The sequence below is a fragment of the Scleropages formosus genome, chromosome 1 (genome assembly GCF_900964775.1).
Source record: "Scleropages formosus chromosome 1, fSclFor1.1, whole genome shotgun sequence".
In the NCBI taxonomy this organism is placed as follows: Eukaryota; Metazoa; Chordata; class Actinopteri; order Osteoglossiformes; family Osteoglossidae; genus Scleropages; species Scleropages formosus.
This window is the reverse complement of record NC_041806.1, coordinates 10382411-10405491: the sequence shown is the minus strand read 5'-3', so window position 1 is coordinate 10405491 and position 23081 is coordinate 10382411. Positions and strand designations below refer to the sequence as shown.

General features: G+C 40.5%; 1 protein-coding gene across 2 annotated transcripts; it reads left to right on the top strand.

The window, feature by feature from the left end:
* Positions 1–1645: 1645 nt before the first annotated feature.
* Positions 1646–18970, top strand: sbno1 (strawberry notch homolog 1 (Drosophila)). 2 transcript variants are annotated; one of them, XM_018752984.2, is made up of 32 exons: positions 1646–1971; positions 3882–4000; positions 4260–4370; positions 5521–5827; positions 6984–7084; positions 7358–7454; positions 7694–7854; positions 7959–8092; positions 8208–8298; positions 8407–8568; positions 8840–8975; positions 9643–9748; positions 10174–10327; positions 10696–10878; positions 10960–11057; positions 11390–11538; positions 12912–13112; positions 13393–13569; positions 13658–13830; positions 14173–14304; positions 14404–14539; positions 14773–14885; positions 14970–15041; positions 15115–15214; positions 15778–15852; positions 15939–16085; positions 16267–16361; positions 16507–16593; positions 16979–17116; positions 17189–17265; positions 17380–17573; positions 17737–18970. In XM_018752984.2, the coding sequence occupies exons 2-32, from the start codon at positions 3884–3886 to the stop codon at positions 17877–17879; spliced, it is 4167 nt and encodes a 1388-aa protein (XP_018608500.2). In that variant the 5' UTR covers positions 1646–1971; positions 3882–3883; the 3' UTR covers positions 17880–18970. The 2 variants fall into 2 exon arrangements, with proteins under 2 accessions (XP_018608500.2, XP_018608501.2); XM_018752985.2 differs by lacking the exon at positions 4260–4370.
* Positions 18971–23081: the final 4111 nt, after the last annotated feature.

Sequence of the window (23081 nt, the reverse complement as noted above, 5' to 3'; positions counted from 1 at the left end):
GAACCCCAGACCCACCGGACAGCAGGACTGTGGTCCAACCCACTAACACAAAATACAATGCACAAAACAAAGAATTAAGTGAAAGGGTCTGAATACTTTATGAAGGCACTGTACTTTCCACATTTTAACATGGTCCACATTTTCTAAAACATTCCTGTAATCAATAAAAACACAAGGAGCTCTTTTTAATATTGTCTGACACTTCTGATGAATCGTTGCACACCTGCAAAGGTCTGTTGTTCCATGTCCTCTCTGAATCTGGCTTGTACATCAAGCAATTCTCTTTGCACAAATGGCTGCAGTCTAGCTTGAATGACTATGAACATAACCTTTTTTGACTGTGAAATGGAAAAAATTGTTCTATAACTTTTGACTCTCTTGTATCTTTTCTTTGTTCTTAGAATATAAATGATCTCTCCAGGATCTTTGCCGCTGTGTGGTTTTTCAAATGAAATTGCTCTCACTTTGACAAATTTTTCTGTGTTGCTAACAAGTCCGGTCTATTGCAATGTCCTTTCTTCTTAATGACCCGAGATCTGGTCTTATTTCTGAGGGAAAATCAAAAAGTATTCGCAATAATGTTTTATATTTTTATAATTCCTCTTCTGTAATACCCTTGCACAAGGTATGTACCCTGTTTTTTTCTCTAATTGTCCAGTAAAATTACCTAACTCTATATGTATACGATGGCAGGGTGGCACAGTGAGTAGCACTGCTGTCTCACAGCACTTGGGTGGTGCGAGAGGACATGGGTTTGATCCCTGCTCAGTCTGTGTGGAGTTTGCATGCTCTTCCCATGTCTGCGTGGGTTTTCTTTGGGTGTTCCAGTTTCTTCTCACAGTCCAAAGACATGCTGTTTAGGTTCACTCAGAGTGTGTTCCACTGATGTATGGATGAGTGACCCATTGTAAGTAGTGTACAGTACTAGCATTGTAAGTCACCATGGTGCATAAAGTGTAGAATGGTAACACCACCAAGAGTTTGTTGGAAGTCGCTTTGGAGGAAAACGTCTGCTAAAGGAATACATGCAAATGTAGGTAAATAGCTAAGCACTTTAATTTACTTTGGAGAAAAGTATCAGCTGAATGGATAAAGATAAAAAACATGACTTAAGCTTGTTCCCATCCGGGGTGTACCCCACTCAGCCTTGTGTCCAGTGACTCCAGAGCACCACGACCCTGATCAAGACAAAGAGTTACTGAAAGTGGGTGGATGGATGGATGGATGGATGACTTAAGCTGTACTAAGGAGCATGAACTGAGGTGATTACTGCTGCTGCCTCTCTGTTCTAAGTACTTTTCATCACTTGGACAGATTTCTATTTATCAGTGTTTTCTGTAAAAGAATTCAGTAGAACACAGTAATATAGTTTTGAGATGGTATCTCTGGTCAGGTTTGCATTAATAACCACAACGTCTGGATTGTTCGAAGTCCCAAGACTGTTCAGGAACACAGGGCCTAAAGAGAGTATAAGCGGTACTTAACGGAGTTATACACGAATATGTGGACACACATCAGCTTGTTTATCGTGTAACGCCTGGCAACGTTCTGAAATTTGACCTTCCCAATATGGAACCTGTAACTACTTAGCGATGTCATTATTTGCGTCTACGGAAATTTGTCGTCATTTCCTGTAAAGGGCGCCGTTGGTCACGTGAATAAAGCTTACTTCTCTGATTCTGCGATCTGTTTAGAATATGATAGATGTACCAGAAATGGTAGCGTCATATGAACCGGCATACATAGTGTATCTCCGGCTTCGTTACTATTGCTCTGGACCTGGTTTACACGGTTCTACCCGGATAAAACCGTTTCTGAGAATCTCTGCCTTCGGGTGTGGGTTGTCACGTGACCTGCACGCGGCCCCCGGTCGTTGGGGAAAGATGGCGACGGTCGGGTAGAAAGCGGCGGATCGAGAGAGCAGCGGCGGCGGCCTCCAAGCCTTAGTGCTAAAGCCTCGAAAGTTGAGCAGTAAGTACTGCAGGCTGGATCGGAAACGTCGAAAATACTCCCCACATTTTTAGGAATCGGTTGGTTTTGCTATCGGTTGCGTGAGTGTTGCTGCTAACTGTCTCTAGCAATCCCGAAAGTGCGAGCTTAGTTTGTTTCGTGCGGCTGTGCGTGGTAGCTCCGAGGTGACCGAGCAGAATGAGGCATTGCGGCGGATAGTGGGGCGCCGCTCCTCTGCTTCGTGTTCCCAAAAGCGCCAAAAAAAATGTCACAAAGCCCCTTTAAACATTTCTCAATAATATCATCTTTAAAATATCTTATTCTCTGTGCTTTCTCGTGAACGCTATTTCCTTCGGGATTAACACAGGATGATGAAGAAACGAAACTTAAAAAAATGTTTTCATTGATATCACCGGGCTGGAAGACGGTTTGTTTATTCAGCCTATTTTCATAAAATGTCTGCTTTATCACGCTAGTCCTCATAATCACACTGGACTCTTATGTTTAGGCGACGCTACGCTAGTTGATTTCTTGAGTGCTAGCGCGGCGAGGTTGTGAGGGATACGTCGATATTGAAAGCTAAATGCCATGGTATTGTTTTTCGGGTGACGTTGTAGTTTGCATCTCTGTCAAGAGTATTTCGTTATTTCAGCCAGGTTTTTAAAACGGCGCGATACGTGTGTTTTGTTAACTTTTTAGTCCCTGGTTACCGAGCGCATCCTAGCTAGCTTCCCAGTCAGTGCGTGCGGGTTGAGGCTCTACTCGAATCGCGCAGGCACTTTTCCTGCCATTTTACAGGCGAAGTTTATAAAATGTGTTCCGACGGCCTTCATGTGATGTGGAATGTTGTCCAGTTGATGCGTTGAAGTGTGTTGTGCTACTGAAACCCGGAAGTTTTGCGTGCGAACACGTGTTGGAGAGGAGCGGAGCACTAAGTTGTGGCTCTGCAGATGACCTTTGCTAAACGCGCCGCTCTGCGCTCCAGCCATAGTGATAGTGCACGCTGTTCCTTTCTCTGCAGTCTCTAAAGCGACTCTTATGTTAAGCGAGTAACAGGATATCCTGAAATGGGTATTGATTGTCTTATTTTTATATAATGATGTAAGCGTTGCTCGGATAATTAACACAGTGGGTTGACTTGCATTTATTTAGCAGACGCTTTTCTCCAAAGCGACTTACAATGAACTCTATGTAGTGTTATCAGCCCCATACCTTATATTCACCAGGGTGACTTACTGCTAGATACACTACTTAGAATGGGTCACTCGTCCATACATCAGTGGAACACATACAAACTGTCACTCTCATACAGTGGGTTAACTTGAACAGCATGTCTATGAACTGTGGGAGGAAACCAGAGCACCCGGAGGAAACCCATGCAGACACGGGGAGATCATGCGAACTCCACACAGACTGAGCGGGGATCAAACCCACATCCTCTCGCACCGCTCATGGGTTGTGAGACAGCAGCGCTGTGCCGCCCGACTTTATTATTATATGACTTTATGTAGCTGTGCGCACACATGGACACGGCTGTGTCCCCCTTCTATTTTCTTTATGAATGATTGATGTTTGTGTTATGACATAACGTTTCAAAAGCACAGTTTTTCAGTTCGGGGTCCAATGTGGGGCTGACCTCTTTGTCACGCTCAACTGCCGATTCCATCTTAATATTCAAGAATGGTCTCAAAACACACCTTTAACACCTGCTTCGTAAACTTTCGCTAAAGTCTCTTTAAAAAAATTGACACTTCTTCATGCAGCTACTTGTGTAAGGCATTCTGATGAAATGTCCTGTATTGCACTGATTCTCTATATAGAGGATCACATACCTGCATGTGTATCTTTGTATCTGTTGGCTAAATGCTTTTCTGTTTACTTTGAGAGAAGCATTTTCTAAATGGGTGTACTTGTTTTTTCTGCTGCTGCAGAAATGGACCCTGGACAGGACTTGCTACTTGCTGCCCTGAGTGAGAGTGGGATCAGTCCAAATGATCTGTTTGACATCAGCGGAGTGGATGCAGCTCAACCTGCTACGGTGCAACAGGAGGTAAAGTGGCACATTTGTGGTTTGGAAAGTTCAGATGAAGCTCTGCATTTGTACTCCAGTGATTTCTCTCTATAAGTATTCCTATAATAAGTTTTTAACATCCCTTAGTTTTTTGGGGTTATGAGCACTGAGGAACTTTCTGTGGGACCAAAAATCTGACACGGTAGCTTGAAGAACCTCTGCTGGAGATGTTTGAAGAATCACCCCCCCCCCCCCCCCCTTTTTTTTTTTTTTTTTTTTTTTTTTATCTCACCTGAAGTCTGTTCCAATAAGTGCCCTGGATATCGGTGTGGGGACAGAGACAGTTGGAGTGGTGAGGCAGGATCCTGCTGTTTCTTCCGTGGTCCCCACTCCCACAGTCACAGTTAGGGTAGGTCTGGCTTTGGCACTAAATGTTCTGTGTGAGCTGGAATGTAAAATTGACACCAGTATCCTTGAAACATACTATATTGTGTCTGTGCTTAATTGTAAATGCACAAATGGGTTAGATGGGTTATTTAGGAGCCTTATGTTTGTTTCTGTATTTATATATTTTGATTGTCTGCAGTTACTTCAGTTTTCATTATAAAAAATTAGAAAAAAGTAACTTCATCCTGGAGCCATACTGAGATGCACTGGTTGTCCCTTGAAGTGGTTTTCGCAGGAAAGGAAAAGTTTAAATTTCTCATTGACTCTTCAATCAAGACAGATGGTTTGTCTTGCTACTTAGTAGCAGTAGTGATGTGTACCATGTTAGTAATGTAAGTCATGTGAAATGATTCTTACAGCTTATAGGTTAGGGATGCTCTATTCTTAAAAGAATACACATTTTTTTGTGGGTTTATCTAGACATACGCTGAAGGTTTGTTTTTGTATAAATGGTGAATGTGATACTCTTTTCTCTTCCTGAAATACTGACTGTGAGCATCTAGTCTGTGATTATCAGTTAATTATAATTAATATTTTTCATCCTAGGGAGCCAGCAGTAAGTCTTGAAGCTGGTGGGAAGTAATAAAATGTTTATTATGCAGTATTACATTTTGGAAATACCTAATTTCATCAAATAGCATTTTGCAAATTCTCTTTGTGAAAGCTTTTATTTGTGTGTAAGCTTTTCTTTTTATGGAAGGTTGACATTCATTGTAACAGCAAATTTGTAGTGTAATGTAAATGACATTCTCCATTTTTTACTTCATGTGGGAAATGATTTAAAAATGTCTTTCCCGTGAATTGTCTAACAAAGGGTCTATGCGTGGACTACTGCTGTTGTAGAATTTGGTTTTAGGTTGATTTTCATTATAAATAAGTCAGTGGTGTACTGTAATGTGACATTACATTTTTTTATCCTTAATATTTTCTCACTTCTGTTGCATAAACAGGTACTAATCAGCCTTTCTAACAAATAGTTGTATTTTAGGTTAATCACATAGTGAATCTGTCTGTGGGTAATCAAATATTTTGGTTTGTAGTATTTTCCTGTGGCTTCCAGAGTTAATGCCTTTCATCCCCATCATCCTCCATTGTTCCCTGAACACTTACAGAAACCTCAGCCATCGACCACCACGTTTGTCCTGAACCAGTTGAATCAGCTCCCCTCACTGGGAACTATAGTTGTGACCAAGCCTTCTGCTGGCAGCAGTGCCACATCCAGACAGACTATAACAGTGGCTAAGTTGGTCCATACCACCCCCACTACGCGAGCTAACCCCACCACGACCATGTGTGAGGTGGTCCAACCAACCAAAGACCAGATCCAGCTGAAAGACTTACTGAAGACAAGCAGCTTGGAAGAGCTTATGAAGCTGAAACCACCTCCTAATATTGCCCAGCCAGTCGCAACAGCTACCAGTAAGTTTGGTTAATCTTGGCAGTATCTATTCTTAGTGTTCCACATTTGTGCTGATTGTAGCATGGTTACATATGGTTTACTAAAATGTCATTCAATTGGAATGAAACTAAAAGGTATATATCTTTGTCACCTGTCCTTGGTGGCTTACTTAGAGTCCCAGTGGTGCTTACTCTGCAGTTCGATGCTTTTGACTACCTTAGCAGATCTTGATTGTTTTAAATTTGCTCTGATGCATATCAATAGTGGTGCATCAGCTTTAATTCTGGTCATGTTTAAGTAAGGAAGTTTGTGTAATTTCACTGGTGGTCTCATTGGCGTGGTGGCGCAGCGGGCTTGGCCGAGTCCCACTCTCTGGTGAGTCTGAGGTCCGAGTCCTGCTTGGGGTGCCTTGCGGCGGACTGGCATCCCATCCTGGGTGTGTCTCCCTCCCCCCCAGCCTTGCGCCCTGTGTTGCAGAGTTAGGCACCAGCTCACCACAACCCAGCTCGGGACAAACGGTTTCTGATTCTGTGTGTGTGTGGGTCTTGTCATGTATTCAAATTCTAAAGTGTAGTTTCAAAGGATGCTTCTGCCATTTATACTCTTATACACTTTGTCCTCAGTCAAACCTTTCTTCATACATTCCATGAGTTTTTTTAAAACATTTCTCATCCCCCATACATAAGCATTCTTTATATCACAAATTCAAATTTTGAAAGAATTTTGAAAACATCTCCAGCCAGGTGACTGTAACTGAAATATTTTTTTTTTTTTTTTTTTTTTTTTTTTTTTTTTTTTTTTTTTGTAATTAAAATGCAGGCTCATTTTAATAGTTGTTACTTACAAGGCCAATCCAGTTCCTTCCTTCCCTCTGCAGAAATAATTTTGGTCTCTTCAAGGATGGTTGGTAAATCAGGTAGGGAAGGCATTAGCATATTGGTGGTGGAGCTCACAGAGGTACAGATTTTCACACCTTGCTGGGCACGTACTTTTCAAACCTCACAAGTGGGCAGGAAAAATCTCTTGGTTTTATGGGAACTGTAGTGAAAATGTTAGTTATTTCAGGTGTGTATATTTTCTTTGTGCATTATGGTTTATAGGAAGGAAAGCTCACAGAGTGGTGGGTGCTGTGGACTGCTTTTTGGTTGCATCACCCGTTTCACCTTTTGCTTTTAGCTGATTTAAACAATGGGTTGAAGAAGGAGGTGACCAGTAAAGACGTGGCAAGGATCTGGGTCAACGATGATGTTAAAATGAGGAGCTTTTCTCCCACAAACGTGAGTCTGAGCGCCAGCTTTGGCTCCCTTAGGAAGACAGCCACCTTGGAGCTCTGTCTGTTATGTAAAAACTTTTATGTAACCTCAGTTGTGCTGCAGTAGTAAAGCGGTCTGCATGTTTGTTTCCATTTGAATAACCAGTAGAAAGATGGATGGGTTTTTATTGCTTGAAACATGTAAATTTTGAATTCTAAAAAATTTCTCAGATTTGAAAGTTTTTTTTTTTTTTTTTTTTTTTTTTTTTTTTTTCCTCCCCCCCTCCCCCCCCCCCAGAAGGTACAGGGAATTAAAGAGGAGGATGAGCCTGAGGAAGAGGAGGAGGAAGAGCTGGCTCATGCTGAGACGTATGCTGAGTACATGCCTATGAAATGTAAGGGTTATGAAAAGGGTTTCTGTGCACATTGACAATACAGACATGGCACAAATATAGAAAAGTGCCCCTGCAGTACAAATGAATGGAACAAAGTTTGTGTCATACATGAATTGAAATGTACTGGATGTTAATGTCACTGATAAGAGTGAATGTTCTAAAAATTTGTGCTGATATATGTATGTAAACAGTAAGGAGGAGGCTGCAAGGCCTTATGGTTTCTCAACACCTCCCTCTAGTGAAAATAGGCCTACGGCATCCTGATCCCGTTGTGGAGACGAGCTCGCTATCCAGTGTTTCCCCACCTGATGTGTGGTACCGCCTCTCCATCCCAGAGGAGACCATAGACCGAGGATGGCTGTCAGCTCTACAGCTGGAGGCCATCACCTATGCTGCCCAGGTAAGGTCATGGAAGAATTGGTTGCGAACATCATTGCTTGTACATGTATTTAGTTTATCACTGTGGACATGGAGTCACCGTTCTGATTACTGTACTATATTTAGCAACATGAGACATTCCTTCCAAACGGAGACAGAGCAGCATACTTGATAGGAGATGGTGCTGGAGTCGGGAAGGGGAGGACCATTGCTGGGATCATATATGAAAACTACCTCCTTGGCAGGAAGAGGTCACTGTGGTGAGAAACTTCCTGTCCTCTTATGGGAAGGCTTTTGGCTTTCTGTAGGCTTTGTAGATATCATACTCCTACTCGAACGTAGATTTCATCTCGCACTTTAACTTTTTTCCTTTAGGTTTAGTGTGTCTAATGATTTAAAGTATGATGCTGAGCGGGATCTACGAGATATTGGAGCAAAAAACATCCAAGTCCATTCTCTGAACAAGGTAAATGCCAGGTGTGAATGTCAGTGTGTTTTTTGTGTACATGTTCTGTGACCTGAATCTGCTTCCCATTGTCTAGTTTTTCTCATTGTCATCTTTATCCTTCCCTAGTTTAAATATGGAAAAATATCATCCAAGCACAATGGAAGTGTGAAGAAAGGAGTGATCTTTGCAACATATTCCTCCCTCATTGGAGAAAGCCAGTCTGGGGGAAAGTACAAGACTAGGTTCAAACAGTTACTCCATTGGTGTGGGTCAGACTTTGATGGAGTCGTATCCTTGTCTTTAGGAACATTAAGAATTTTGGGATTCTTTTTTATTGTAATTACTACTAATTACTTTATTCAGTAATTGTAGAAAATTTTGTGGTACAATCAGTTTTTAGGATTGGCTGCTCTCTGATGTTGCTGTGGTTGCATGCCGTTGGCAAGTGCGGCAAAACACTGTGTGGTCAGTCTAGAACTTACTGACTCACGTTTATGTAGATGCTATGATTCAATTTATTAGCCCACTCACTAGAAACATTCCTTGACCAAGGCTTTAGATTGTGTTTGATGAATGTCACAAGGCAAAGAATGTTTGTCCTATTGGGTCATCCAAACCCACCAAGACTGGCTTGGCAGTACTGGAATTGCAGAACAATTTGCCAAAAGCACGAGTGGTGTATGCCAGTGCCACAGGTATGCCAGTTTCCCTTTGATCTCTGTGTGATTTGGTCATACTTTGTTTCGGTGCTGGAATGAACAGGTAATAGTTGATTTAGGGTTTCATTAATCTTGTATTATTTTGAATCCCATTGTGATCGTATTATTTAAATAATGACAGTAACATCAGCTGGCCGTGCTATGGCAAGGGACCAAATGTGCTGTGTTGTGGGTCCCTGTCATTGTTTGGCATCTAGCAGTAATTTCGTTTTGTTTGCAAAACATTTCCCTTGTGATTCCTTTCAGTATACTTTTTATTTAAAATGGCTAGGAAGTGAAAAGGTGAGTGCTAGTGGTACTGAAAAGGAAAGGCTAGATGATGATACATTTAGTGAAAAACTGTCTTTTTACATAACAGCAATCATGCATGTTAATTGTTTATATATCTTTATAGTCTGTAATAAAGTATAAAGGCATTTGTGAATTCTGGTGAAGTCAGTGTATGACAAGGTTATTGGAATGGCACCCCATTAGAAGTTGAGGACCGCCTGTACAAACTGGGTCTATTCTATACCAACACATCAGGATTTGTTGGTATGAATTCTTTCTGTGAAAATACTGCTGTGCAGGTATATAGCAATGTATTCTGTATTTATTGCTTTTGGGAGATCATGGGGAAAAAATTGACCTTGATTGTGTACAGGTGCTTCAGAGCCTCGGAACATGGCCTACATGAATCGCCTGGGTATCTGGGGGGAGGGGACCCCATTCAAAGAATTCAGCAATTTCATCCAAGCTGTGGAGCGCAGGTGAGAAGTGGAACTCCCTGCAATCGACACCTGGCCTATCATGTAAAGGGAGAGGGTAACAAGTAGGTGAGGGGTGTTCCCTGGCACCTCCTTACAGGTGACAGTGACTTGAACGTCCCATGATTTAATTATTACAGAATTATGCTTATAAACAAGTGTGAAACTTTCAGTAAATGTTAAATAATCTTGCTGTTATACACAAAAGTTGCCTTTGAAATGGCTAGGATAACCAGTAAAATATATTCCCATCAAGGTGTCTTGTCTGATGCTTTCTCTGAACTCCTGTGTGAGAATCTGTTCTTATTCTTAGGAATAAAATTACATAATTTGCACAATTTCCTCATTCTGATGTTTGACTTGAGCATATAACTTTAAACGTACCAGATGAAAGGGCTTCAACTGAAATAGCATTTTGTTCATTTAAGGGGAGTGGGTGCCATGGAGATTGTTGCCATGGATATGAAGCTGCGAGGAATGTACATCGCTAGGCAGCTGAGCTTTGCTGGGGTGACTTTCAAGATTGAAGAAGTCCCTTTGACAGATGACTACATCAGGATGTATAATAAGGCTGTTCGACTGGTAATTATTACAACTTTGAAGTTTTCAGTGAAATAGTATGACTTGATGATTTTGAGTGTATAGTGTGCCAGTGTGTGTTTACTGTGAACAATTTTTAAGCTGTCTTGTCTGAAATAGTGGCTAGATTTGATTATATGTGGTTTAGTTCTGCACTCATTTTCAAAAAGATTGAAGAAAGATGGCTTGGGAAGGGTAAATTATAAAGCAGGATGCACTTTTTTAAAAAAAAAAAAAAAAAAAAAAAAACTTTCAGTGCAAGTAGAAATGAAAACAGTACTTATGGAAGCATAGTCTTAATCTTTAACTGCTGATATTAGACAAATGAATGGTTGAAAAAGTTTGAGTTTGTTTGTGCCATGTTGTTCTAGTGGGTAAGTGCACGTGAAAAGTTCCAGCAGGCAGCCAACCTTATGGATGCAGAGCAGCGCATGAAGAAGTCAATGTGGGGCCAGTTCTGGTCAGCCCACCAGCGCTTCTTCAAGTACCTGTGCATTGCTTCCAAGGTCCGCAGAGTTGTCCAGCTTGCACGGGAAGAGGTCAAAAATGGAAAGGTAAAGTCACCTCCCCTTTCTGTCAGTTTTTGTTTGATTGCTCTGTTAAAACCATTGCACTGATGGCTGGACATTCTGCAGTGTGTGGTCATAGGACTCCAGTCAACAGGAGAAGCTCGGACACTGGAAGCTCTGGAGGAGGGTGGTGGTGAACTCAATGACTTTGTGTCTACAGCCAAGTACGTTTGTGGGTTTTTCCCCCTTCCCTCCTGTCTTGCTGGAACAGCTTTGTTAGTATAATGAAGTGCCATCACTATTTTTGAATGTATTTTTACAGTGAAGTGGTTAGAATACATGGTTAACTGAAGTATTTCCTGACTTCCATCAGAATTGGTGGAGTAAGATTTCTTGATTGGTCAAGTGTAGAGCTACCTTGGGAGAGTATCTTCATGTTTAGGTTTACAGTAGGAACATTAGTTTGATATTTAGACTTGATGTTTCATGTTGTGTGTTGAGGCGCTTTTTTTTTTTTTTTTTTTAATAAACTGACCGTCTCTTCATTTTGTGACAGGGGTGTGATGCAGTCTCTGGTGGAGAAGCACTTTCCTGCCCCTGACAGGCAGAAACTCTTCAGTTTGCTTGGCATTGATCTGTCTGCCAAGAAAACGCCTTCGCCCAACGATAGTGCTGCCACGGACCAAAAGGGAAAGAAGCGGAAAGGTTGGACTACTTTCTCTCAATACACCCTGATCTTTCTTGTGGCAACCCCTACATTTTTTAAATATGATCAAGTTTATCCAAACAGCCATGTAATACTTTTAAGCACCAACTTGAAATGAAACGGTAACATTAAAATATTGATACATTTTCCCTTAATTTTTCTCATTTGTATCTGTTTTTTTCCAAACTTAATCAGTTCTGTGTGACACTGTAGTTTGCAGATGCAGTGCCTAAAATGCACAGTGTATACACCTCTATACCCCACTCACCACTGGCTTTTATTTTACACCATAGCTTAAACAGGGCTGTGCAAGTGTACAAAAGCATCTGTAAAATGAAAACTGTAAATGTGTGAGTACAGGCAGTCTGTGCAGCTTTTTTTTTTTTTTTTTAAGACATATGAATTAGCTGGCCAGAAAAAATGAACCAACAGCTCTTTTTCTGTTAATTGAAAATACCTTTTAATGAAATCAATTAACATACCTCTCTTGGCTTCCATTACCCTTTGTACATTCATGTTGTAACCTGAATAGGTACCTAATTCTGGTGCGATCACAGGCTCCTGTAACTGTACCCACTGGTTCTCATCTGCCGTTATTTCAAAAGAATTAGCTCACATCTTTATTCTTAATAGACCTGTTTACAGGCGTACAAGTTTCAATGATGTTAAACCACTAATAGAGGTTTTCCCGTAATTTGTTATAAACCAAATGTTTGATGTGATATCTGAAGATAAGCTGTTTAATTTTCCTTCGGTAACTTTGTCAAATTTATTTAAAAATTACATATACTTTCCCTGTACTTAATCATCATTTATCAAGGTTGATTAATGTAAATACCTGTTACCACTGGTACTGAAAGGTATCCTAGTGGTTACAGCTGCTGCTCTCCTCTTGAAGGACCCTAATAGGAGTGTCATCTCCTGCTGTACTACTTTTAGCTTGGTTTTTCCCCTAACTGAATAAAAAAAATTACCCACTTGTATAAATGAGTAATACCTGTAAGTAGCAGAACATTATAAATTTCTCTGGATAAAAGCAAGAGCTAAATTCAAATGTTTTTCAAATTGTTTCCAGAAGAAAATGTATTTAGTCCTTCAATATAGCTTGAGTTGCTGTTCCATAAGTGGCTACACATGGAATATCCACCAACCCCCCCCCCCCCCCCCCCAAAAAAAAAGGGGTTTGATTAATATTCTCTATTAGTTATAGTGGACTTTTGTAGCTGGAGTTTGACAGGTCAAAGTCAAACAAGTAAAACTTGACATAAAGAGACATGGTAACATGAAGCTGTATGCACATCAGTCCCATTTACTACTCACTGAAAGATATATACACAAATCTCTTTAACTGTGCATTCCTGACATCTTCTAGGCCAAGATGGAAGGAAGAGTATGAAGAAGCCGCGTATTTCAGGTGGACTTTCTGGAAGTAGCTCTGAAGAAAGCGGCAGTGACTCTGAGCCTTCAGAAAAGGATGCAGACAGTGATGACAACAGCTTCAAGTCTGTCAGCTCAGGGGATGAAGATGACTTCAACCCTTTCAGGGATGAGTCTAGTGAGGATGAGGAAGACGGTGAGTATTACAAAGATGACAACTAGAGGACCAACTGCTACTCTGTTTGATCCCAGCTGGTAATTGTGATGGATTTTTTTTTTTGGGGGGTACAGAATTTTTGATCAACTTTGTAGAGCCCATGTGTCACTGAGTTGCATCTTTCTGTGGTCAGCATTCAAAAGTAATTTGAGTAATACGAGCTGCAAAATGAGTTAAACAAGCTGTTGCATTTACTAAAAAATTGGTGTCAGCTGCCAGTAAGATGTATTGTGAGATATGTGAGGACATCTTTCTGCAGACCCTTGGCTGATAAGAAAAGAACATAAGAAAAACAAAGAAAAAGAAAGCAAGAAGAAGAAAAGTATTGATCCAGACTCCATTCAAAGTGCCTTGTTGGCTTCTGGTCTGGGCTCAACAAGACCTGCATTCACTGCCCCTGTTAGTAAAACTGTGTCCAGTTCTGCACCCACCAATGGTTAGTACTTTTGTCTATTTATGTGGATGCTGTTAGCCACAGCATCTTGAGATTAATAAAAAGTAACATGACATTCTTGTCTCTTCAGCCAAGAAGGAAAGCGAGACCAGTAGCTGTGTTACAAGCCAGGATGCAGTGGAGGTTGCTCAGCAGATGAAGCGTAAGCTGCTGGAGGATTTAGAGGAACTGGCAGAACATTTGCCACCAAATACTCTTGACGAGCTTATTGATGAGTTGGGGGGGCCTGACAGCGTAGCAGAGGTGGGTCATCTAAGAAGCCATCTTTTCACATGGTATTTTTCTGCTTGTGCTCTAAAACAGATACTACTCATTTCTCAACCATATGTCAATCTGTGCTTCTGACACTTGTCTCAACATTACTTTATCTGTGTCTGGATTTGTTTTGTCAGCAGCTGTAGAAAGCTTTCAGACAACTTAATACGCTCCATAGTACACGAGGTCATAAACTGTTCATTTATTTGACTACAAGGAAGCCTGGTGAATAGCAGTTAACATAGGGCCTTTCAAGCAAGTGAAATCAGTTGTCATTAATCCCAACAGGGAAGGATCCTTCAATGTGCCTTGTTAACTTCTTATTTCTAGATGACTGGACGCAAAGGCAGGGTGGTCAGCAATGATGATGGCAGCATTTCTTATGAGTCTCGTTCTGAACTGGATGTCCCTGTAGAAATCCTTAATCTAACTGAGAAGCAGAGGTTCATGGAAGGAGAAAAGGTACAGTGAAATTATTGCTGATATACCACATCCATATGTTTTTAGAAGTCACTCAAACAACCTGTATAAACACTGGCTTGTTTCGGCACCCACATCCAGAACATCGCCATAATTTCTGAAGCGGCCAGCTCCGGTATATCTCTGCAAGCAGACCGTAGAGTTAAGAACCAACGGAGGAGGGTGCACATGACCTTGGAGTTGCCATGGAGTGCAGACAGAGCCATTCAGCAGTTTGGTATGGTTCATTTCATTTTACTTTTAAGTTAAAAATTAGCACTTTATATGTTTACCCATACTGTATCTCTGCAGTATTTTGTACTGAGCACATTGGTTGGCTCCTCTGGTTTCAGAGTTACTCAGGTGGTGTTGGCTTTGAAATGCTTCTTCTATAGACTGCAGTTTTAGACAGTATTATGTACAACCTTAACTGTCATATAATTCCCCTTCCTACTTTGTTCTTGAGCACAGGTAGGACACACAGGTCCAACCAGGTCACAGCCCCAGAGTATGTTTTCCTTATCTCTGAGCTTGCTGGGGAGCAGCGCTTTGCCTCCATTGTTGCCAAAAGGCTGGAAAGCCTGGTAGGTGTGCTCTCTTTCCATGCATTTTCACTTATTCTGTTGAATTCTGGCAGTTACATAATGTATTTCTTGGTTTCTGTCCAGGGTGCTCTTACACATGGAGACAGGCGAGCCACAGAAACCAGAGACCTCAGCCGATTCAATTTCGACAACAAGGTAAAGTAGGTGAACTCACGGCAGCACAGTTTGTTTTTGTTTCTCCTTTTCCTTACACAAATCTTCTCTGCAGTATGGAAGAAATGCTCTTGAGATTGTGATGAAGTCTATTGTGAACCTTGACACACCCCTGGTCTCTCCACCTGCCAACTTTGAGGGTGACTTCTTCAAAGGTATTGCTGCAACTTTCATATTGCATTATTTGTTTTATCCTTGTTTTGACAATTCCTGGCTAATCCTAATCCTGGTTCTTCTCACCTTCAACCTTTTTTTCCTTCTCTTCCCCCTTCTGAAAATGTAGTCAGTCTAGACTATGCAACAAACTGATGTAAAAGAATGCGTCAAAGCAAGTAAAAATGTTTGAGGAGTTAATCTGTTAGTCATGAAATCAACTATAATGAAAAAATATATTTTTGTAAGGCAAGAAACGGCAATTTTTCATTACTGATTAAATATGTAAGTTGTCATTCTTCAATTAGTTACAAAATCAATCTTTTTATACAAATATATTTATTGTAAAGGGTATTGCTTAACACCTATTCCATGTAAAAGTTGGAAAATTCTCAGTTTCAATTTACACATTGTATGTCTTTGAATCCAGTCAAGACAACTGAAACAAACTTGTGCCAAAGGGGTCAATGGAACCAGTACTGACAACAGCTACTGATGTATTATAAAGTTCTAGTTTGTCGGAATGTAACTGAGGTCTGCCCATTTTTTTTCCCCCCCTCTGCAGAGATCCGTCATGGATTAATTGGTGTTGGACTTATAAATGTAGAAGATCGTTCAGGAATCCTCACTTTAGACAAAGGTAATGTATTTAATGTATCTGAGATGCCTTTTCAGGTTCCTTTCACCGAGAATGTATTTACATATATATTTTTGTTTCTTGGACAGATTACAACAACATTGGTAAATTCCTTAACCGTATTTTGGGCATGGAGGTCCAGCAGCAGAATGCACTTTTCCAGTACTTCTCGGACACACTAACGGCTGTCATTCAGAATGCCAAGAAGAACGGGAGATATGATATGGGAATTCTTGGTAAGTTTGCAAGTGGTGATTTTTTTTTTTTTTGTGTGTGTGTGTGGGACACTAATCACTTACCAGTTTGGTGATTTACTGGATTATTGCTTATCGAACTGCCCCTAAATGTGTAGCAGGTTGTGAGCATTGCGTTAACAGAACTCCAATTTTAAGCATTTTTCTTCCCCCATCTTGGCAGATCTGGGATCAGGTGACGAGAAAGTGAAAAAAATAGACTCCAAGAAGTTTTTAACCCCTGGATACTCGACTTCGGGACATGTGGAATTGTCCACGGTACAATATCATTGTTTTAATGTCAAGTGTAACTAATTGCGTGCGTGCTTCTGCAGACCTTTGGATCTTTCAGATTACCAGATTTTACAAAACGTTTACCCCACAAGCAAATATTTATTATATTGCCAAAATTTTGTTTTTGCAGGTGAGCGTAGAAAGGGGCATGTCTTGGGAAGATGTCACCCACATTTGGGCAGAACAAAGTGGACCAGATGATGGTTTTTATGTACAGGTAAGATTTAAGACCATTAGAGAGCATTATAAACTGATTAGATAATTGACAGATGACTGACTAGGCAAACTTAATACCAAAGGAAATTACATGCACCAGAATACATGGTACAGTAGTGACAAAACAAGGCTGGAGGGGAAAATAAAAACCACAAGTTTAAACTTTTTTTTTTTTTTTTTTTTAGAAAAAAAAGTGCAAATTAAAAATGAGTATGGACAGTGCAGTACTACTCAGGTGATAAAAGGTCACTGTCACCCTGTAAGAGAAGATCATGGAGTCTCATGGTTGTTGGCAGGAATGAACTCGGGTTGTTCCTCGGAATAGGTTAGTGTTGTACCACTGTGTTCAAGGTGTTAATACTTCCTAACGTTGCCTTTGATCTTAGGTTAGAAACAACAAGAAGACAGCCATATTGGTGAAGGAAGTCAATACCAAAAAGAGGCTTTTCCTGGTGTACAGGCCAAACACTGGGAAGCAACTCAAACTGGAGACTTATGCAGATATTCGCAAGAAGTGGAAAAAAGTAGGTATTTTTATTCTCCACTGTTTAAAGCAGTCTCTGAAATAACTGTTCTGATAACTCTTTTCTTCTCAGGTTCTTTCAGAGGAGGCCAAGCAACACTGGGTAGACCAATATAGTTCCTCAGCTGATACCTGCTCTCATGCTTACTGGTATTGGATCAATCTTTTACAGTTTTGCAGTTTCTGTGAGGATTGATGCAGTAGAATACTCTTTCTGGTTGTTTTGCCGCTACTGCTTAATATGGTCTTTTCTGTGTGTTTCAGGCGAGGGAACTGTAAGAAGGCCTCTGTGGGCCTTCAGTGTGATGTGGGTCTTCGCTGTAGGACGTACTATGTGCTATGTGGCTCTGTGCTCAGTGTCTGGACAAAGGTTGAAGGAGTTCTCGCCTCTGTCAGTGGAACCAACGTGAAAATGCAGATTGTGCGATTAAGAACAGAGGACGGACAACGAATTGTTGGTGAGATCTGATACGCTGTTTACTTATGCACATAGACTACCAGACTAGAAATATCCATATGAGGTCTACCTCACACACGGAGACCCTGAGGTCACTTGACAAAAAGATTTTTGATTTGCTTTTTTTTTCCCTCCTCATTTTCTGATGTCTCTTCTGTTTCAAGGTCTGATCATCCCATCGAACTGCACAGCTCCACTTATCAACATCCTGTCCTCATCTGACCAGTCTCAGCAACTAGCGGTGCGGCAACAGCAGATGTGGCAGCAGCTGCACCCTCAGAGTATCAACCATTTTTCCAAGACATAGCGACCCATCTGGTGTTACCATGCCCCCTGTGCCGTGCTCACACCTTCAGCATTCTTGTCCAAAGATTACTCCTAGGAGAAATCCACTGAATGCCTCGCACTTCAGGCCCGTGCTGATGACACTTGTGTGAAGGAAGAGATGGGAGGAAACATGTAGGAGGTAGAACACTTTGTGGGTTTCTTTCTGCTTTCCTCCCTCCCCTAGTCCCCTGTATAATAAATAAGCTTCCATTTTATGACAATTGGTTCCCTTCAGTTCTGACGTGCTCAGACTTTGATTCCTTTGAAAGACACAGTACAATGCTCAGGGGTTAGTTTGACAAATCACTTTTTAAAAAAAAAAAATAAAAAAATTGCGCCGAAAGTATAAGCTTAGAGCGTGTGCTGGGAGCACACATTTCAGAAGCATGGCACTGCTACTTTAGCACACTGTACACACATGCATCATCTGTTTCATTGCTAGGATCTTTCCTGGCCATCCAGCCGGCATCATATGTATCCACGGGATTTCCTCCAGTACTGGAGTTTGTAAACCTGTGATCTTGCATGAGTTGAACTTTTTTTTAAAAGTTCATTTTCGTCTTATATTAAACAACCAACTGCAGTGTTCATGTTAAGTGGTCAGTATGTCAGATGAGGGTCTAATGTGTACCCCTTTCTTCCCCCTGCAAAATTCAGTCCTTACGAGGTGAAATTTTCAACTGGAATGTCATTGTTGTCATGGCCTTTAACATTTGGCAGTGGCATAATCTTTTTACTTTTCTATGTCCATGTCTATTTTGCTTGATGCATTTCATGTTTGAGCAACGGACTTTCTTAATATCTTAATTTAGATGATGTAAATGTCAGTATAGGATAGACTGATGCAGGAATGATGTGGTAATGTTTAAAAAAAAAAAAAAAAAAAAAAAACTGTATAGTGGCATATCTTTTCCCCCTTTTGCTTAAAATGGATGTTTATAACATTGGAGGGCAATGTAATTTCATGCTTGCACGAGTTGCACTACTGATTTGTTGTACAAAGAATTTAAATCTGTTCAAATGCAGGATATTTAAGTCTTGCACATGACCAATAAATCTTGAACAAAATCATTGTGGTAGTTTTACACATTTTATCTTTTCCCCTGCAGGCCTTGGGTTTAAGGCCTTTGTTCTACAGACTACTTTATGGACATTATGCTTGGTTCACAACTGCTGACAACCTTGTATTGTTGCAATTTGTAATGTTGCAGGGAGTAGCAGGTACTCTAGTGCTAGAAGATGAAACTGTCCTTGAGGAATGCAGTGAAAGGTACTAATGCTACAGTAAAGTGCAGCTGTGCAAATGGGTAAAGTGCCATCTGCCAGCATTTGCCTAAAGGTTTGATTTAATCACTGTTCTTTGCTATTGTATACTTGACTAAAGCACTGGGCCTTAACTGCTCAACTGAAAATAGACCAGGTTCTCAGCATAGATTTGGGACTAGATGTCTGTCCATAACGCAGTCTGTACATTATCCTTCTGTTACAATCAGTAAAAGCTTATGTCAGTAAAAAGCGAATGTCCCTATATAATCCGTTTGCTAGTTTCTCAAACTCTGCGCTATAATTATTCCACTTTTAGCAATGGTTTGGGCATTGCAGTCTTTGGTGTACAATGCTGGCATACTGGTCCTTTGCAGGGCCTCCATAGACTTGATAAAATGAGATCTTTGCAACTTTGTTCCATTAATCATACTAGCATATGCTCTATTGTCTTAGCTATTGATAACTAATATTACAGAAGTACCTTGGGCTGTGTAGGTTGTGTAAAAGTCTTGGGTATAGCCATAATAGTATGTCAATACTAGTCAAAGTATGACAATGGTTTGTACTAAAATTAATATAAAAACAGGAAATAATGGACTCATTTATGATGTAGGTACACAAAATATAATGTAAAATTTGTATTGCACAGGTTTCCTCTGGTTTCCTCCCTTAGTGTGAAGACATGCAGGTCATGTTGATTGGTAATGCTAAATTGCCCTTACTGTGTGAATGGATGAGTGTGAGTGGCTACTCTGTAATGGACTGGTATCTTGTCCAGAGTGCAACCCCCTCAGCTTTGCCCCCAATGCTTTAAGGATATCCTCCGGATCACCGTGACTCTGCCTGCTCAGGACAAGCAGTTATTGAAATTTGTTGGAGAGGTGGATATTTATATTGAAAGGATATTAATATAATTTGGAAAAATAAACACCCAGTCACTGTAAAACAAGACTCATGACAGTACATTATAGATGCAAACAAGTTTTACACCTTTCACATGGTTTGGAATCTGAGAATTTTTAAGTTTCAACATTTTGTTTGGGGAAAAAAACTTGACTGTACAATAGAGCATCAGAGTAACAATATAAGCAAAAGGCATAAAATTGGGGTATGTTCTCCAAAATGTTGAACAGGCCTGATTTGTCCCCATTATTTGTATATGTCTATTGCTTGTATTTTTTTTTATTTTTTTTATCTCTGTTACATGGCAAGTTGTTTTGCCACCAATTTAAGTTACACTATAAGAAAAACTTAAGTATTCACAACCCATAACTCTTTCCATGTTTTACTATTTTTTGCAACATTCACATCAGTTTTGAATTAATTACAAGTAAAACTACAAAATATAAATATTCACTCCTTTGGTGTTTACAAGAGTCCCCTTTGGCAGCAATTGCAGCCTTCGGTCTCTTTGGATATATCTATATGAGTTTTGCGCATCTTGACGCTACGCTTTTTGCCCACTCCTCTTTGCAAAACTGCTCAAGTTCTGTCAAATTCTCGGCTCTGACTCCAGAATACCTATATATTTTAAACCATTCTTGCATAGTTCTGGCTTCGTTGTCCTGCTGGAAAAATACACTGCCTGGCCAAAAAAAGTCACCACCTGGATTTAACTAAGTAACTAGGTAAGAGCCTTCCATTGTATAATTAGTGCAGTGATTAATATGTTTCAGCTGGCAACAAGTTATTTAACCCTAACTGATGCGGTGAGTAGCTTTTCATTTTTTAAACAACCATGTCGGAAGACATATCCTGTGGTCATGGAAAAGATGTTACTCTGTTTCAGAAGGGTCAAATTACTGGCTTGCATCAAGCAAAGAAAACAACTAAGGAGATTGTTGAAACTACTAAAATTGGGTTAAGAACTGTCCAACGCATTATTAAAACCTGGAAGGATAGTGGTGAACCATCATTTCGAGGAAGAAATGTGGTCGGAAAAAAGTCTTGCATGATCGTGATCAGAGATCACTTAAATGTTTGGTGAAGTCACATTGTAAAAAAACAACAGTAGAACTCGCGGCTATGTTTAATAGCGAAAGTAAGAGCATTTCCCCATGCACAATACGAAGAGAACTCAAGGGATTGGGGCTAAACAGTTGTGTAGCCTTAAGAAAACCACTTATCAGTGAGGCTAATCAGAAAAAAAAGCTTCAGTTTGCTAGGGAGCATAAAGATTGGACTCTGGTGCAATGGAAAAAGGTCATGTGGTCTGACGAGTCCAAATTTACCCTGTTCCAGAATGATGAGTGCATCAGCGTAAGAAGTGAGGCGGATGAAGTGATGCACCCATCAAGCCTAGTACCTACTGTACAAGCCTGTGGGGGCAGTGTTATGATCTGGGGTTGCTTCAGTTGGTCAGGTCTAGGTTCAGCAGCATTATGTGCCCAAAAAATTAGGTCAGCTGACTACCTGAATATACTGAATGACCAGGTTTTTCCATTAATGGATTTTTTCTTCCCTGATGGCAGAGGCATATTCCAAGATGAGAATGCCAGGCTCAAATTGTGAAAGAGTGGTTCAGGGAGCATGAGACATCATTTTCACACATGGCCACCACAGAGTCCAGACCTTAACCCCATTGAGAATCTTTGGGATGTGCTGGAGAAGACTTTACGCAACTGTTCGACTCTCCCATCATCAATACAAGATCTTGGCGAGAAATTAATGCAACTCTGGATGGAAATAAATGTTGTGACATTGCATAAGCTTGTTGAAACGATGCCACGGCGAATACGTGCCGTAATCAAAGCATAAGGCAGTCCAACAAAATATGAGTTTGTAACTTTTTTTGGCCAGGCAGTGTATGTCCCGTAAGAGCCTAAACAGCCTACTGTACGTGCGTTTATGCCCTGTAACGAGATGGTGCCCTGTCCATGGTGTACCTTTTCATTCATTTTTTAATATTTTGTTTTATTAACACAAAATTAAGAGCAATAGTGTGAATAGTTGTAATATTACAAAAACAAGAAATACAAAAGTTAAAAAGTCAGGGGTATACAATACAGATGATGCTGAATAATTTACCCTTTGTGGAACCCTATACTTCCAGATTATGCTCCAGGCCACTGAAACTCTTTACTGGACCTGCAGTTTTTTTGAATTTATATGAAATTTTCTTTTTTCTTTTTAAAGTAAATATATACTGTTAAATATCTGACAATACTGTTCGTTTTCAACGGTAATAGTAATGTGCTTCTTGTTGCCTCCTAATAACATCAGTACATCACATTTGTCACTATAAAATGATCAAAATGTTTTAGTGACTTTGAAAGCTTGTTTTAAATCTTTATGTATTTAGGCGGTGGCGCAGTGGGTTGGACCGCAGTCCTGCTCTCTGGTGGGTCTGGGGTTCGAGTCCCGCTTGGGGTGCCTTGTGATGGACTGGCGTCCCGTCCTGGGTGTGTCCCCTTCCCCCTCCGGCCTTACGCCCTGTGTTGCCGGGTAGGCTCCGGTTCCCCGTGACCCCGTACGGGACAAGCGGTTCTGAAAATGTGTGTGTGTGTGTGTATTTAGGTGCTGTTGATAATGATGTTTAGTACTAGATCAGGGAAAATTAGCCACACATAGTCCATACTGGTTTTCATCTAGGAAATATACACAAAATTCAGGAAGAAATTACAAGAACAACACAATATCAGCTCAGTTAAATTTATTTTAGAGAGCTCTTCTTATCAAGGTGACATAGAGCGCTGAATAAAGTTCCAGGGAAAGATAGAAAACAGAATAGTATCTGTTGTAGTGAACGACTAGGATGAGTCATTTAGCAGCTGAGGAGAGAAAAACAAAAAGGTCCCAAAATGAAGAAAGGGAGAAAAATAATTCACTTGCAGTAGGCAGGTACTGACGGACTAACATCGTCATGCTTACTATTTACAGGTTAATATTTGTGCGATATTTTTAAGAATGCCAATTT

Bases quoted from the DNA above. Each gene is read 5' to 3' on its own strand.
- sbno1 (XM_018752984.2), top strand. From the start codon at position 3,884: ATGGACCCTGGACAGGACTTGCTACTTGCTGCCCTGAGTGAGAGTGGG. The intron at 4,001-4,259 runs GTAAAGTGGCAC...TCTCACCTGAAG, and splicing joins CTGCTACGGTGCAACAGGAG to TCTGTTCCAATAAGTGCCCT. The intron at 7,085-7,357 runs GTGAGTCTGAGC...CCCCCCCCCCAG, and splicing joins GGAGCTTTTCTCCCACAAAC to AAGGTACAGGGAATTAAAGA.